The sequence below is a fragment of the Athene cunicularia genome, assembly GCF_003259725.1.
Source record: "Athene cunicularia isolate RWA chromosome 19 unlocalized genomic scaffold, athCun1 chr19_part1, whole genome shotgun sequence".
NCBI classification, from domain to species: Eukaryota; Metazoa; Chordata; class Aves; order Strigiformes; family Strigidae; genus Athene; species Athene cunicularia.
The window spans coordinates 5858579-5875353 of record NW_020799124.1 but is presented as its reverse complement, the minus strand read 5'-3'; the positions used below and the strand labels follow the sequence as shown (position 1 = coordinate 5875353).

Here is a 16775-nt window from a genome sequence, read left to right as displayed (position 1 = left end):
AGAAGAGCGGGGACAGGAGCTCTCGGGGAACAGCTGCCACAAGGGGTCCCTGCACGCTCGCTGGAGAGAGCAGCCCGAGCTGACAGGACTCTTCGCTCACACCTTATTTGGAGATATTGCCTTTTTCACCCAAATTTCGAGACGTTTACCAAAAGGCCCCAAACGGCCTCATTTTCTGCAGGGAGGCAGCTCAGCCTGGTGACGGGTCGCTGCTGGTGCTTGCTCCCAGCAGGGCAGGGGACTCCTTCTAGATGTCAGAAAAGGACATAACTAGGCCCACCCCGTAATGCCGTGGGGACCACAGCTGATGCCACAGCAGGGGATTTACAGCAGCAGCCCGGGACTAAACTGAGGGTAGAGCAGTTTTGTCAATAGCTGGACAGTGGCTGTGTTCTCCCTCTCACAGGCTGGGGTTCCTCTGTAGCACATCTGCGAGAGATAACCCATTTTCCACAACAAAGAGCTGGCGGTTTGTTGACATCCACATGAATTCTGTCAGATAAATTATGTCTTCCCCTAGATGCTCCCCACTACTCCTGGATGGGGGTTTGGGTGTCCTTTCACAGCTCCTCCATCCCTTACACAAGGAGGAGGCCACTCTGCTCCCGAGCACCACCCAGGGCTCACTGTAGCCAACAGACGTGGAAGCTTCTGACATGGCAAAGTCCTTCTAGCAAAAATCATGCTCCTGTTTTTGGAAAGCCTTGCTCTCTTACTCTGCTTCTCTCCAGCCAGGGAGGCATGAAGCCCATCTGCTCATCCAGTGCCAGACTTGGCTCACACCTAAAATCATTGGAGGACTCCAAGTTCTCAAACAAATCAGCTTGGCTTCCAAACTTTAATTAGCTGTCGTCTTCATCTCTCTCTAAAGCGTGTCACCACTCTATCTGCGAGGCCCTAGGAAGTAAGATGATCTAGGAGTGCTTTACTCTATAAATCCACATTTTCATTCAGAAAGTCTGTAACTCCACACTAATTAAAGGATCTACTGTGCAAAACGCATGCCATGTGTGGCAGAGCATGACCAGGCATTGCAGAGGCAGCTGTGAAGAGAGCTGAAATCAGTGCAAACTTGAGTGTCCACCCCTTCCAGCCAGAAATAGCTTCCTGATGTGGAAGCTGGATATTCTCCAGGTGGAACTGGGGATATATTTGCCATAGCCACAGGAGAAAGGCACATCAGTCTGTGAGGGCAGTGAGCAGAAGGGTTTCTGCTGGCATGGGCAGCACAGAGCATTTTTACTACTTTTTTTTTTTCCCCAGCCCTTAGCTCCATTTAACACACACACAGGTCCAGGATTTAACGAAAGAAATGCCAAAGTGTGCGTCACTTAACCACTGACCTCAGGACTTGATCTTGTCCAGCAGAGGAGATCATCTGGCTTTGCACTGCAGCCCTGCCATTCACCCTGCTGCAGCCTGCAAGCTCGGCCTCCTGCGGGAAAAGACTCTTCCCTTCCCTCCCGCCATGTTCTGACCAGCCCTGCTGTGCTGCCCAGGTTGGCCGTCCTTCCTGAGATCATTCCTTGACTAATGCATGTCTCCTGGGAGCTTCCCAGCACCGGGATGCTCTGGGGCCAGCTGCCAGCACAGCACGCTGCCTTCTGCATTTCTGCATGCAGGAATGCCCCCCTTACCGAGAGCCAGAGCCACCCAGGCAGAGCTTTGCCCACATGGTAAACAACTCCATGGCAGGTTGCTCTAGATGCTCTTGATTTTGGCTTTCTTCCTTTTTCCCAGGACTGGAAGTGGTTTGTTGTTTTTTGTTTTTTTTTTTTCCTCAGGATTTGGCACAAGGCATCTGTAGGAGAAACCTGTGACAACAGTACAATGTCCCTGAGGATGCAGCGGGCTCAGACATCTCTCAAGGGCTCCTCAGCTGCCGTGATTTGGTTGTGCAAAGGATGTGCTCTCTCTTTCTCACTCCAATTGCACAGGTATGCCATGGGATGGAATTTTTTGAAGGGAACCCCTTCAAGCACAGCAGCATGGGCAGTTCCTTATATTTCTCCTCCCCTTTCAGTAGCTGACATGCCCCAAATTTCTCTACTTCCTGAATTAATCTGCTGCCATCAGTAAAGTTTCACGTTCTTTCTTTCCCTATGGGGAGCAGTGAAGCATGGGGCCAAGTGTCTGCCCAGCCCGTTTCTCACCTCTCACCATCGCCAGACACGAATCCTTATGAAGAAGCACGTATAATTATTCTTACCCTATAAGCAAATTCATTCCCACTAAATATTTCCTTTTCTATGTCTTCTTCCCTTGTGGGATAAACATTTTTTCCTCTGTTAAGCTCACCATTCTCAAGCTTAAGTAATTTTTGATGGGTATCTATGTACTTTCTGGTTGCATGTTTTTGCAATTCAGACAGGTTCAGAATGAGCCTGCAAGGTGGAAGCATGTCTCAGCCCCTACACCCCCTCCGTGCAGCATCACATGTCGCTGAGCCCACTTGATTCCTCCTGCATTAAATATAAGTGCAGGAGCTTCCTAACTGCGTCTCCTGCTGCTGCCGGCTCTGCAACTTGGAACAGGTTAGGTTCCCTCCTGAATTCTCTCGTTATTAATATCACAAACCAAGCTGTTCTGAGAGCGGTGTCCCATTAATCATGTTAGCTCTGCTGCAGTTTTCACCTCGCTTCCTCTTCCTGCGCCTGAACAGTCTTCAATAACATTCGACTCTGTGGGTAATGCTCAGTTAAAATCAGCAGGTCTGCTAAGGCAGGGAAGGTCCCTGACCTGAGCAAGATGGGGACAAGCAAAGGTGGGACAAGTGTGTGTCCACACAGCCACGGCTGCCTTACAGCATGAAAAGATGTGCCACACCAGCTGATGGGAGTAGAGACTTGAAGGGAGGAGAGCTACCCCCCTCAAATCTTCATCACTAAACTTGAATTTTCCAGAGTGCTGACAACTGGAGAGACCCAGCAAAAATGAAGATATCTAATAAAATACGAGGTCAGCTCAGCAGCTCCCGTGAGTCAGCACCAATGTGGGCAGCAGGTCTGGTTTCCGATGCCTTCCTGGGTTCTGTTTGTGTTTGGCACACAAGGAAGGCACCGCTTCCTTTTGTTCTCTTCCTACCTATGTTTAATTCTGCTGTGTGTTACAAGCAAAGGTCTTACTCTGAGTAACTACCTCTGGGTTACCTAACCAAGGGCCAAAAGATGCTTACAGAGCATCTTCTGAAAAATCTGCCTCCGACTCCATCCCATTGCCCGAATCCCTCGAGGGCACGTTGTGTGTTTCTAGGTGCTGGCTCTCAGAGACGCAGTAATGCAGCATCCCTGCAGCTAACCCAAACCATCCCTCTTACATCCAATACCCTTTTCAACTTTCTATCCTTTGCCATCATCTTTGCCCCTGTCAGAGATGGGTGTTTTGTTTTGCATTTTACAAAAGCCCTTCCCTGGCTGCATCCATCGGCATCCAGCAGCTGAATCAGCTGCTCAGCTCTGCAGTGTGAGTGCCACCACACAGGACTGAGCTCCACCTGGCTTGTCCCAAAGCCTCCCACAGCTGCACTCCCTTGTACCCGCTGCTTTGCTGGTGCGCTGCAGCTTTCATCCGTGAGCAAACATTTCTTCAGCGATTCCTGCTGAGTCAGAGAACGCCTCTGTGAGGGCTCCTGCTTCTCCACGTGGGAACGCGCTTCTGGGGAATAATTACAGAGAGTTTAAACAGAGATGTTTGCAGCCAAATTGCTTCACATTCAGGCTCCTGGCCAGGAAGGCTGAACCCAAAAGCTGCTCATTGGCGCTGTGAGAAAATACCTCACACCTGCGCCCATCATGGGCGTGCATCTCCCGTGGGCTAAGATCACTCCTTACACGGTGTGCTCACGGCTTGGTGAGTCCAGCGAAGGGACCTGCTTCAAAAATTAGCCAGTTTGCACTTACCGAGCATCCCTGTGTATGCCCTCTTCTCCAGGCCATGCCCACCAGAGGATTTTTGTGTGTCGTCCCTAGCTGGATTTGGGAATGTGCTGCGTGGCAGAAAGCCAGTCCCTGTAAAGCTGCAGTTCTGCAAGGTGGATAATGGAATCACTCTGCTAGTAACTTTTCCCCCTAAATTCTGAGGCATATTTTAAGGTTGTGAAACATATTGACTCTGAAATAGAGATAAGAACTGGAGTAGACACAAACAGCGTAGGCGTTACACCCGGGTTTTTTTGCAACTCCCACTCTGTTGTAAAAATAGTACAGCAAGGAGCACGCTGCTCTGTGCCATCCTTCAGAGACCAAACGACGATGGGACCACGTGTCTGGACATCAGCGGACTGAACCAGAAGCAGAGCTGGGACATAAGGCATGGGCAGAGGTGCTGAACCCTTTCCTGTTCCTTAAAATCGATGGAGGTCTTACCAAAAGATCAAATTAAATCATTTTAAATGTTATTGAAATAGATAAAAAGTAGTAATATCATTCCGAAGTGCTGCAAAAATACATTGCACTGAGCTAGGGTGCTTTCCGTCAAGAAGAGGGACAATGGGAAGCTGCAGCAGGGTGTCCCTGCATCCACTCAGTTTCTGTTCACATTGTACACAACGCACCTGGTCTTTAGACCACACCTGCACCGTAATTCCTAACTGCCCTTAATTCTTTTGCAATTCCAAACCGGAGCAAAATACAATTAATTAGGTGCAGACCAGTTGCAGAAATCAGATAAGACTCGCTGGCAGGCAGCTGCTTCCAGGAGATGTGTCTCCTGACGGATGGGGACGTTGTGCAACTCGGGCAGAGCATCACCCAGACGTGGGCTGGCGGCGGGGAGAGCGCCTGCGATAAGACGTGAGGGTGTCACCTCAGCAGAGGAGAAACTCGCGGCCGGCGGCCGGGGTGGCTTTCCAACCCAGGAGATAGTCACCGGAGCCCCCACGGCAGGACCAGGTGAGTACCCACCCATGCTTCTCCTAAGGGACCCAGTAGTGGGGCAGCAGCGCAGAGGGAATTTGCAGGAGCAAGTCACCATTCTGCACTGAAAACTGCCTTAAACAACCCTCCTCTGCTCCATTTCCTACTTTTTTTTCCTCCGAAACAGAGAGGGAGAATTCTGATCAGCCTCTCAGTTGATTGCTAAGGCAGGGACAGTTTTAAGGACCAAGGTTTTTGGCTCTTTTCTAGCCCAGGAGGCATTTTGGGCAGGGATTACTGCTTTTGTTGTCTGAAAAGCAGATACATCTCCCCATGTCCAATAGATCAATAATCACACACTCAGGACAGACATTGCTTATTTATTTTAAGGATGTGCAAGCCTGGGTGCTCAGCGGTTTCCCACAAATCAAGCACAGCAGTGGGACATTTCACGCTATATTTATACCCAACACTTAATAATTTTCTAAGTCCATCTTCTCTACGATGATTAGTTAGTAATTTACACACAATTATAATACTGCTGATACTTCTACTACGCATTGTCAGGGGAAGGGTCTTCACCTGGGCAAGGGTCTTCTTGACCCATAGGCATGATTTTTATTATTAGAATGAGGGTAGTTCAGCTAAGGATACATGGACCTTGAGTTTGCTTGCCAAGTTGGTGATGTGCCTTCTTCAACGTCTAACTGCTTCAGGATGTCCTTGCTCAAGGAAAGCTATTTACTTCTCGTTCTGATGGGGATGCCTTTGGCTTTAACATAGACAAGGAACATCTTTCTTGACCGAAGCATAATATTGTGACACTGTTCTAAATGTTTAATCTTCAACACTTTCATGGCACTTAGCATGAATAACATCTCTGCATAAATGTAAGAGATGTTTTGGAGAGGCTGAAGCAGCTCTTCAGACCTGAGCTTGGGGGAGCTGTAGGATATGGGAGCAGCACCTCACCTTAAATAATTGTATTCATTTGCAATGGTCATTAATCATATTTGCTCACTCACCCTGTGCTGCAGTTGAGTTAATGAGACACGAGGCTGAAAACAACAAGTGGGCGAAGTTGGAGGAGAAAAGGGCAGAGGAATGGGCTTTAGGTTTGGATGTAAAGTTAAAAGAGTGGGAATAATGTGTGTTTTCCTCCAGTCGAGAGTTTTTTCCTGCTGTACTGTGTGTTTGGGGCCCCCTGAGTGCACAGTGCTGACCTGCTCCCAGCTGGGGCGGTGGTGGCCCTGCATTTTGGGGTGGGATTTTGCAGCAAGGCACGAAGGTGTGCAAAGGCACAAAAGACAGAGCCTACAGACAACAGCATCCATAGGAGCTGACCCTGCCCTCTGCTTTCCCGCAGCCACTGGCATGGATTACGATGACACCGTCACCGCTGAGGTCTGCAAGGAGGATGACATTGAGGATGGAGAGTGAGTACCCAGCAGGGAGGGAGACCAGGCCCTGGCCTGCCCCCACGAGCCCTGCAGGCAGCAGGGGTGGCATCGCCATGGCAACAGCTGCCATGTTGGCGGCCACCATGATGTTGGTTGAAGGAGTGGCATAATGGCTGCAAGGGGCCGAGCTTTGGCTCGCCAGCGTGCCCACCTCCCTCCCCACCTCTCCCGCAGGCTCTGTGAGGTGATGGTGGCTGGTTACCCAGTGCTGCTGGTGAGGAACAGGAAGGAGTTCAGTGCCCTGGGCAGCAGGTGCCCCCACTATGGTGCCCCGCTCAGCAAAGGTAACGCAGCCTCTGGGCAGCGGGGAGAAGCCGTGTCAGGGAGGTCAGCTCTCACCATTCGGCTGTGGGGGGCTTTTCTGTTGTAGGAGTCTTGAAAGGGGAGAGGCTGCGCTGCCCCTGGCATGGCGCTTGCTTTAACATCAAAACTGGAGACATCGAGGAATACCCTGCTCTGGACTGTCTTCCCTGCTTTAAGGTGACTTCTTGTCTCTTTCTCCTCCCAGCTTGGGCCACGTCCTCCATATCACTCTCATTCATTCACTCTCACAAGCCCTGTGCTCCTGACACCAGCTGAAAACACCTTGCCCTGGCCACAGGTCCATGGTCCAGGTCACATGGGATGGTTTCTTGGGCTCATGTAACTCCCTGTCCTAAAGCTCCTTTAAATCAAAGGTGATCCCATACATCTTGGTATCCCTCACAGCCAACACAGCTCTTTTGGAAAGAAAAAAGGATTTACACCATTTCCTGAGTGTTCTTGGGATGAGGAGAAAAGCTCATGAGCTCCTCAGCATCATCTGACATCCAAGATCCCTACAAGTCACTCTGGGTGTGTCAGAGACAGCTGGCCCATAACCTCCCAGGAAAGCTCCTACCACAACCTCATGAATGCAGCACTTGAATGCACTCTCTTCTCACCCCTTTAGGTAACCGTGAAAGACGGAAAGGTGTTTGTTACTGCAAAAAAGAAGGTACTGACCTCACCTGCTCTTGTTAAGCACAAGCAGCACCTTGGGCTAGGTATGATTCTGGCATTTCTCAATTTCTTCTAGGATCTTGAAAGCAGCTTGAGGGTGAAGGATGCAAGCAAGCGATGCCTTCTCAACTGGGACACGATGCTGCTCCTGGGGGGAGGTCAGTGAAGTGGTCTGTACTGTACCCTCCCCACATATGCTGTGAACTGCCACTCTTCTCCAGGGAGGACTTGGCTGCCTTCCTCCTACTCCTCAGTGATGTGTAAGAGGGCTGAGATGAGCATTTCTTGTAGGTGTGGCTGCCCTGGCATGTGCAGAGACACTTCGCCAAGAGGGCTTTACTGGCAGGATCATCATGGCCACCAAAGAGAAACATGTTCCATATGACAAGTCCAAACTGAGCAAGGTTCGTCTGTGAGAAGGGCGGGACTGTGCCTGGGTACCACGTGTGAATTAGGGACATGGCTCACACTCAGGACCAGACTGAGCAATTAAGTGAGCCCTTCTGGCAAAGCAGAAGGAGTGCTGAGGCACCCAGAGGAAAAAGGTGTATAATTTCCAGCTGACTTCTTCCTCCTAGAAAGTCTTTGTTCAGAGTCCACTGTAAGCTAATGGTTTTATCCCCTTTCACTGAGTTCTTCCCACTAGAGTTTGAATTGATGGGTTTTTCTAAGGAGGGACAGGAAGATGATGGGGATGGGGCACTGTGGGGAGCTGTGATTTACTAATGGAAAATTTACCTCATGCAAACTCACTTCCCAGTAAACACTGCAAGAGTATTGCTGTCTGTAAGAAGTGCTTTATTTCATATTTCTGTTTTGTTTTCAGGAAATGGACTTGAAAGCTGAGGACATCTACCTGAGGAAACCTGAATTCCTTGATGCTCGTGACATAGAGGTCTGGACAGAGAAAGAGGTACAAGAGCAGCTGAGCTCAGTCCTCACTGGGTTAGTCCTGTTCCTGCCATGGGGAGGGGATGCTCACACCTACAGACAAAGCGCTGCAGTTACAGAAATTAGGGCTCTGCCTAAGTACACGCATTATCTTCTGGGACAGCATTCCAAGGCCACTGCTAGGGACGGTGTGCATGCCTTGGGTGTAACACTGATCTGTGCTACCCAAGGACAGATGTGCCTAGATTTGCTGGTGTCATACTTAGTGCTCCTAAAGCCTAAGAGCTGTAGGAAGTGAGAGAGAGGACGCCAGCATTCCTCATCTCACCTGAGTGTCCAGGAGTAGGGCGTGCAGTCACAGGCAAGCGGAATGGATCGATGTGGCAGGACACCGGTGGACCAGAGGTACCTGTCTGATCTTTGCCTCCTTTCTCCTCCAGGCAGTGTCAGTGGATTTCCAGAAGCAGAAGGTCCACTTTATGGACGGGTCCTCTCAGAAATACAATCAGCTGCTCATTGCAACAGGCAGCCAGTGAGTGCACAAAGCAGTTGACACACACAAAGTTGTAGGCAGGACAAGATGGGTCAACACTGGGATGTGGAGGTCTTCTAGAGGCGTGTGAGGGAGGTGGTAGGAGATGAGATAAAAGGGTGGGATGGGATGACACAGCCAAGAGATTGCATGGGTTTGTGCTCCCCCTTATTCTTTCTGTTTCATTTCTGATCATGAGATGTATCTGGATTCTCTCTCAGCTCCAGCCTCCTCGAAGTCCCAGGTGCAGACCTGCAGAATGTGTGCATTCTCCAAACCCCAGAATGCTCCAGCAAGATCTTAGAGCTGGCAACTGGGAGGAACCTGGTGATTGTGGGAGCTTCATTCGTAGGTACCAGGCGGGAGTGGGTATTAAGTCACCAGTGACAGCCCTGAAGCCCACTTCTGTTGTGTGTGCAGATTAACCTGAGGCCCTCGGGGAAGGGATGTTCATTCACTACCTGGATGATTTCCCCCTGCAGCCCTATAGCTGGTGGGGGGGTGTGTTACACAGCACGCACTCACTCTTTCCTCCTATAGCCAGAAACTTTGAGAGCTATAAACAGTTCCTGGACATGGACAGAGAGAAATGTGCCTTATGAAAAGGTCACTGTCCTTCAGAAGAGCTGGATTTCACAGAAGCTTTGGGAAAGTGAGGGGGTAAGGCACAGAAAGGGAGCTATTTTGTACACAACCAGGAGCTGCTCTTTGTATTTCCTAATATCCAGGTCTGTAGTGCATGAGAACAAAGAGTGGGGGAAGTTAAATACCTCAGCCCAGAAATGCATAGAAGAGCAGTTAAGCATGGCAATACATCAGATCTGTTCTCCCCATCTGGAAGTGGAAAAGATTTCCAAGGAGGAGGGTGCAGGTCCATGCTTGCAGCAGGCTTACCTTGGGCATGCCTTTCCCTTGCAGGAATGGAGGTAGCTGCCTTCCTCTCAGACAAGGCTGGCGCCATCTCAGTGGTTGAAAAAAGGGAATTCCCTTTCCAGAATACGCTGGGTCCTCAGGTTGGAGGTGTCGCCATGAAGGTTAGAAAAACCTGCTGCTCGTTTCTAGGACAGAGGACAGACACATGCTATCCAAGCAGCCCCGTGATCTGCAACAGGCCAGGAAATCCAGCCCCAGCGCTGAGTCATAAACCTGTGAGCCCAGCCACCTATCTCACACACAGCTCCCTGAAGGAGCTCTGCACACATGGCTGGTCCCAGCCTTCCTCACACACACGTCACGCTCTCCAGCTCAGCTTCACCCCAGGCCCTGCTTCATCCTAGACCCACCTCACCCACCGGTTCTGACCAGGACAGCAGAGCAGAGCCAGGCTTCCAGGCACCCTGCACCAGCCAGGGACACAAATGAAACCTCTCTGCAGCCTGGAACAGCAGCAGAGCTCCCTGCCGGGGTTTTGGCTGGGTACAGCTGTTTTTACAGCAGTACAGCCTGGAATTTCCTAGTGAATACTCAAACCAGCTTCCTCTTCCTTTTCAGATGCTGCAAAATAAAGGGGTGAAGTTTTACATGAAAACAGAACTCTGTGAGCTGAAAGGAAAGGATGGAAAGGTCAGCCATGCCATCATGATCCCAGAACTGCTAGTTTTAGGGGGAAAACCCAAACTGAAGTATAACCCAGTGCCTACATTGAGGATTTCCTCTCCCATCTCTAGACCCTCACATTTCTTTTCATTTAGCACAACTCCAGGCTCAAAGGGCACCGGTATGTGTTTGTATCTGAGGGACAACAGTGTAATTTTCTCTTACATAGCTGGCAACACACATTAGTTGGACAAGGTGATCTGAACCTGGGGAAGAAAAAAGTCAGCAAAGAATGAGGCAGCAGGGAGGCTGCAGGAATTAGGACATAGTCTTTAACCCTTTGTTAACGATTCTTGCTTCCTTCCTAGGTCACAGAGGCTGTTCTTGACAGTGGAGAGACGCTACCTGCAGATGTGGTAGTGGTGGGAATAGGTAAGAGACCCCAGTTGGGAGAGGGAGGCAGCACTGGGAGTAGGGAGAACAGCCAGCAAGCCCAGAGCATCACTGTTCCTTCCCAGGACACCATTCCCTGCAGTCTCTCCCACTCTGTTATCATCCAGCCTTTCCTCTTGGCCCCAAAGACCTGGAGAAATTCAGCAGCCCATGAGCAAATGCTTGGCAGGAGGAAAGGAGCTACTTATGCTCTCAGTATGACTTTGGCACGCTTGCTGAGCTTCATAGGTCACTGCTGCGTTATCAGAGTGTGCCTTGTTCTGGGCCCTGGTTTTACTGCCCCTGGATTAGCTCAGCACCAGCCCAAGCACCCGTCACTGCTGTGGGCTGCTCTGCTCCAAGCAGGCTGAACAGGCACCACGGGCACGTGCTTGCTGTAGGGCTGAGGCCAAGTTTCCTCCCTGCCTTTGCAGAGCTTTGCTGCATTTGTCCTTGTTCCTCTCCCTGCAGGGGTGTTCCCCAACTCAGCATTTCTGAAGGGCACCTCCATTGCCAGAGATGACAGCGGTGCCATACTCGTCAATCTGGTAAGCGCCAGCTGAGTAACCCTGCTCCACACACAATCCCTTCCCTCTCATCGTTCCACTAATTGGTATTTCTCCCATCAGTGCATGCAAACCAACATCCCAAATGTCTTTGCTGCGGGGGATGTGGTCTCCTTTCCTGTAGCACTGCTCAACGGGGACCAGTCCAGCATCCATCACCAACAGGTGGCTGAGGCCCACGGTGAGACAGCGCAGCCACCTCGTTTTCCAGCTCCCCTCAGAACTGGGCACAGAGGGAGTGGGGCAGAAGGGACAGTGTGGGATAGCAAGAGGCAGGGAGGCACTTCTTTGAAGACCTGCAAGAAAAATATTTCCTCTGCTGGCTTATCACAGGTCATATTGCTGCCTTAAACATGCTGAAGAAGGAGAAGGAGTTGCACACTGTTCCCTTCTTCTGGACCATGATGTTTGGAAAAAGCATCCGCTACACAGGTAGGAGGGGGCAGAGAGGTAGGAACAGCTGAACTGCTTCCTACCACATCTGCTCATCCACCAGCTGGGTCTGGGCCTTGTAAACACACAGCGGTCACAGAGTTTACCTGAAGCAGCTCAACTTTTGGACCAGCTGCCATAGCAAGTTTTTGAACCCTATTTCTGAGCTCTGGGCTTGAAGGTTACCCAGAGCTCTTGTTCTTTGCTGATCTCCAGTGGCTTAGTAGTCACGAAGGAGGAAGAACTTTCCTCTCCAAGCCAAGGAGAGGCTCAGAGTCATGACAGTCATGCACCCCTGGGTCAGTTCTGCTTGTCCAGGGCCTTCACGCCTGCTCCTCAGCCAGTCGCTGACCCCTCTGCCCCTGCTGCAATGGTGCTGTGGTGGGATGGGTGGCAGCTGCCACACCTGGGCTTCCTGACCCGGCTGCAATGCTCTCTCGCAGGCTGCGGGAAGGGATACACAGACACTGTTGTGAAGGGCAGTCTGGAGGAACAGAAATTCCTGGTCTTTTACATCAGGTGGGTGAATTTGTGGCCAGTCTGTGCCCTGACACAGCAGTGCCCTGGGAACAGGGCACGGTCCCCTCCCTTGCGGCCTGCAGAGCTCCTGCAGAGGCTCCACATCACCTCCCATGGCTGAGCACTGCAGGCAGCTGCTGGCCCTTGAACCAGCGCTGATATGGTTTCAGAGAAAACCAAAGCAGAGGAGGGAAGGAGAAGAGGATGAGCTTTGATGAAGACACCAGCTGGGCAGGGAGCTGGGGACACGTCTCCCTCTGCCCCACTGCTCCCAGGCTTGGTGCCCAGCTCCCAGCAGCGCCAGGCAATCTGCCACAAGTCCCCGTGCAGCCCGCGGTGCCAGCCACCCTGCCCCGAGCCCTCCAAAATACAGCTGGCCTCCAGCCAGGGTGCCACGGGGATGCTGCCGTGCTGAGTTATGTACACTAGAGAGCCACATTCTTCCGCTTTCCCTTTCAGGGATGGCTTCGTGACTGCAGCTGCCAGCCTGAACTGTGACCCCATGGTGTCTCTCATCGCAGAAGTTTTATACTCGGGGAAACAAATCTCTAAAGAAGAGGCAGAGTAAGTGACACCCTGACCGAGCCGGTGGGTAGCTCTGTGCTGTGTCCCCATGGCAGCAGAGTCCACTGAGACACAGTCACGAGGAGTTACTGCAAATCCCCAACGTACCTCTTGTTTGCAGGGCCTGCGACATCTGCAACACACCCTCGCTGGCAGAAATGAAGCTCGGTACATGCCCTGCTGCCAGGGGCACGGAGTCAACCAAGTATTAACAGCTTCTCATCCTCCCATCCTGGCACAAAAGAAATAAAATCACGAGCAAAGCTGAACCCAGCACCTGCCTTTTGCATTTGCAGACAGCCCTTGGCTGCTCGCTTGTGTGCTGGGGCAAAGCAAAGCAGTGCTTTCCCCTCTCTTCTAAACTGGGAATCAGTTGGGCAAGAGGTGGATGCTCACACCCTGGAGGCTCAGCTGAGGCTCTGAGCAGGCAGAAGCAGCCACATGTTTACAGATCCACCAACCCCTCCTGCTCTTCTCGCTGGCTGTTGGCAGGGAGGTTTCATTCAGCACGCCGGTCACGCTGACCTTCTACTTCGCAAAAGCACATTTTCCCAGCGAGGGTAGCTGTGACTGAGGCAAGCTGCTCTCCCAGCTGGGAACTAGATGGTCTGTGTGCAGGAACTCACACCAAATACCCTACCCCTAAGGACAGAGGGCTGCTGTCCGACCTTGGGGCGAGCAGCACCTGCCAGCACCTACAGCCATCTGAATATTGCACGTCCCGGTTTGTGTCCCCTCTCCTGCCGTGTCCCTGCACACTGGGTGCTTTGAGGAGGCGGCCAGATGCTGCAAGAAACCCAGCCTCAATGCTTGAGGAAAGAGGTACTAGATTTCTGCAAGGCAACAGCGAGCGAGGCTGTGCTTTCTACAGGAAACACTGCACTTACTCACTAGTCACATGGGGCTTTGCAGGAGGAAGGGTAAACCCGAGAGCTGGCAAGTTCCCGCAGGGACATGCACTTTGTCAGCCTAAAACCCCTCTGGTTTCACATTAAACGCAGGCTAGCCAGAGCCCGAGCCGGTTCGCTCAGCAGGCAAGATACTGCAACGCTGGTTTGGTGTTAAACGTACAAACTTGCACTCTGCCACCTTCTCACTTATCAGTTTGACCTGAAATACAACTTTTTAAAATTTATTTTACATTTCCTGACCCTAGGGGCTTGGTGCTGCTCCTTAGGGTAACTCTCTGCTCTGCAACAGCCACATCTTACCAGGAAGAGAGCTGTTTTTCAGCAGAGGAGGTCAGTCCTTCGTGATGACAGGAGGAAGCAGCAAATCTCAGCGTTACCTGTACACGAGGCACACAAGGGCAGAGATGCTGGTGGCTGGAGTTCACATCTCCCCTCTGTATCAAGCATGGACAGCACTGTGCTGTGATGTGTGGAAGGGGAAGCACAGCCCGGGAGCTGCTCCTCCTTGCCCTCAGGCATGCAACCACCCTCACCTTCCCCCCTTTTTGCCCCCTCTCTGCACCCCAGGACTTTTTCAGCACTGAGCAGGTACCAGCTATTTTGTATGGACTTGCAGCAGGGCAGCTGTGGTGGAAGAGGCCAACTCTGTCTCAAGCTGGAGGTGTTCATCCATGGTCTGTTCTGCTCAGAGAGCAACGCAAGGTGGGGGGTCAGCAGCCCCACTTTCTCCAGGTGACAGTGACCCCAAAGAAACCCATCTTCTTGTAGCCAATGGCAAGCACACACCAGTCAGAGCAGCTTTATATAAGGAAAAACCCCAGGACAACAGATTTCCTTCATTTCTACCACTTCACACCAAGCCACTTTCTGCGCGTCACTGGATGCCAAAATTTGGTAGCAGCCCTGCCTTGGGCAGCTGAAGCCTGGACGGGCAGATTTAGTTGAGACTGCGCAGAATTATTTCAGCAGAGGGCCATTCCTCCCTGCCCATCCTCGGAGCTGAGATGAGCCATGCTCTTCCTGGCAGGCCCTGAGCAGCAGTGCCCAGACACCAAGGCAGCCTGGAAGGTGGTGGTGGAACTGGCTGTCTGATGGCAGAGGCACCAAGGAGCCCTTGCTGGGTCCACACAGAGATATTTCACCCCGCACTGAGCCGCAGGAGAAATATACAGCTCCCTCCTTGTCCACTGCAAGGCAGGGGGGGATCTCCATCTCTGGAGAGCAGCTTCCAAGTCCCCTCCGGGGCTGTCTTCTGCTTCTTCCACCACCAAGGCAGAGCCTGGAGGCCACAAGGAGCCCACCAAGGTTCACCCAGGTCCCTCTCAGTGCTGCCAGCTCCAAATACCTGGAATCCTGGCGCTGCCCCAGGGCTGGCTGCAGACAGGGCTGCCCAGCCTGGGATGGTGATTGCCGGAACAGACGTCTGGGGCCACGCGTGACTCGGTCCTGAGTCACCCGCTCCCGGCAGCCCAGCCCCACCGCGCCCGGCCCTGACCCACACCAGGGCAGCCTGGGTGTGGAGCCGGCCCTCCTCTGGCTCCATCCCACTTCCTGGCCTGTTGCAGGATTAATCCTGCTCCTGAGCTCAGCAGCAGGTCATTCCTGCAAGCTGCACCCAGCCTTGGGTCACCTCTTTTGCTCGGGACAAACCAAGGAGACCTGAACAACCAAGCCTCCAGCTGTGGGCCCCAATGCTCCAGTGCTACACACCCCCCCAGCACCCCGAGGGTTCACAGCCCCCACCACCCTCCCACCAGGGAGGTCCGGGCATCCCACAGGCAACAAACTTCCTAAAAATGAACTGTTGAGCAAAAGAGAAAGTTTAATGCCTTTTGCAGTCTTCTCTAGTCATCTCTCAGCTCAGTGGCACCCCAACGGTGGCGGGGACTCCACTCGACAGCCCCGCTGGCAGGGCTGCCGGGCAATCCCCCACCAAGGCTCTGTCTGGAGGCTGCAAGACTTCTTCATCCCGGTCAGGCTCATCCTCAGCCCTCAGATTTGCAGACTGGCTCATCCTGGTTGCTCGAGGCACAGGTCCAGCTGACATCCAAGGTCTCGGTGATGAGAAGAGAGTGGCTACATTCAACAGTTCTTCAACTGGCAGCTTTAGCTACTAGAAAAGGACATAAAGCTTGCCACTGAAGAACTGGTGCTGGTTAGCCAGGAGCGGGGCGGCGGGGCAGCGCCTGGGAAGGGAACGCACACGTCAGAGCCAGGATCAAACCGCGCTGAGCTGAGATGTCACCCACAGCAGCCACCTGAGGCGGCAGAGCTGCTCCTCTCCCCCACCCCAGCACCAAAGCCCTGATCCACCCCAGGAAGCTCCTCAGGGCTGAGATCCCACAGGATCACCCCCTTGTCACTGTGGATCCAGAAGCAACTCTGACCTCGACTATTCCCATCCCTCCCCTCTCCCAAAGCAGGTGGTGCATCGGCTCCGGCACCTGCAGCCGGCCCTGAAACGCGACAGGCAGAGAAATCGGGGCTGTTTCTGCCAGAAAATAAGAGATAAGGCAACCTGCTCCAGCTGGGACCAGTGGCCATGGCAGGGAGGCTACCGCAGGTCGGGGTTATGGCATTCCCCAGCTGCTCACCTCGGGCATCCGCGCTGGCCGGGTCCCACCTGGCCGGGAGCCAGCCACCGCCTGCCGGGGAAGACACTTTGTCAGGCGGCTGCTGCCAAACCTCCACCAGAGGAATTTTGGGGAGCGCAGCCTTTTTCTGTGTCGTTTTGTCAGAGGACAAGGACACCAAGTCCGAGGCCCAGGGTGGAACCCTATTGTTTCCCCCTCCACGCCAGAAAAAAACCAAAAAGCCACAACCCTTCCCCCACCACCCGGTGTTTTGGCTGCGGGGATTGAGTTGGGGGAAACCCCCCAAGCGTCCGGCCCTGCTGGGGGTGGCACAGAAGGCCCCAGTGTAGGGACAGACAGCCCCAGGAAGCCCCCCCGGCCGGTCACCACAGTGGCTTCCCTGCAGCATCCTCCCACCAGCGTCACCCCAAAGGCACTCGGGAGCCCGGCTGGCCCCAGGCCTTCGCAGGCGGCGGGGGAAGGCCGGAGTCCCGGTGGGTGTCGCGGCGGGGGGCTGCGGGGAGG

The 16775-nt window shown here is 52.8% G+C and overlaps 1 protein-coding gene across 1 annotated transcript; it reads left to right on the top strand.

Moving 5' to 3' along the window:
* Window positions 1–3836: 3836 nt before the first annotated feature.
* Window positions 3837–13039, top strand: LOC113487022 (apoptosis-inducing factor 3-like). The gene is made up of 19 exons (XM_026861380.1): window positions 3837–4889; window positions 6220–6289; window positions 6488–6597; window positions 6684–6793; window positions 7245–7289; window positions 7371–7452; window positions 7586–7698; window positions 8121–8207; window positions 8626–8717; window positions 8939–9069; window positions 9636–9751; window positions 10209–10280; window positions 10622–10685; window positions 11157–11233; window positions 11315–11432; window positions 11585–11683; window positions 12127–12202; window positions 12662–12766; window positions 12888–13039. The coding sequence occupies exons 1-19, from the start codon at window positions 4715–4717 to the stop codon at window positions 12976–12978; spliced, it is 1833 nt and encodes a 610-aa protein (XP_026717181.1). The 5' UTR covers window positions 3837–4714; the 3' UTR covers window positions 12979–13039.
* The last annotated feature ends 3736 nt before the right edge of the window (window positions 13040–16775 follow it).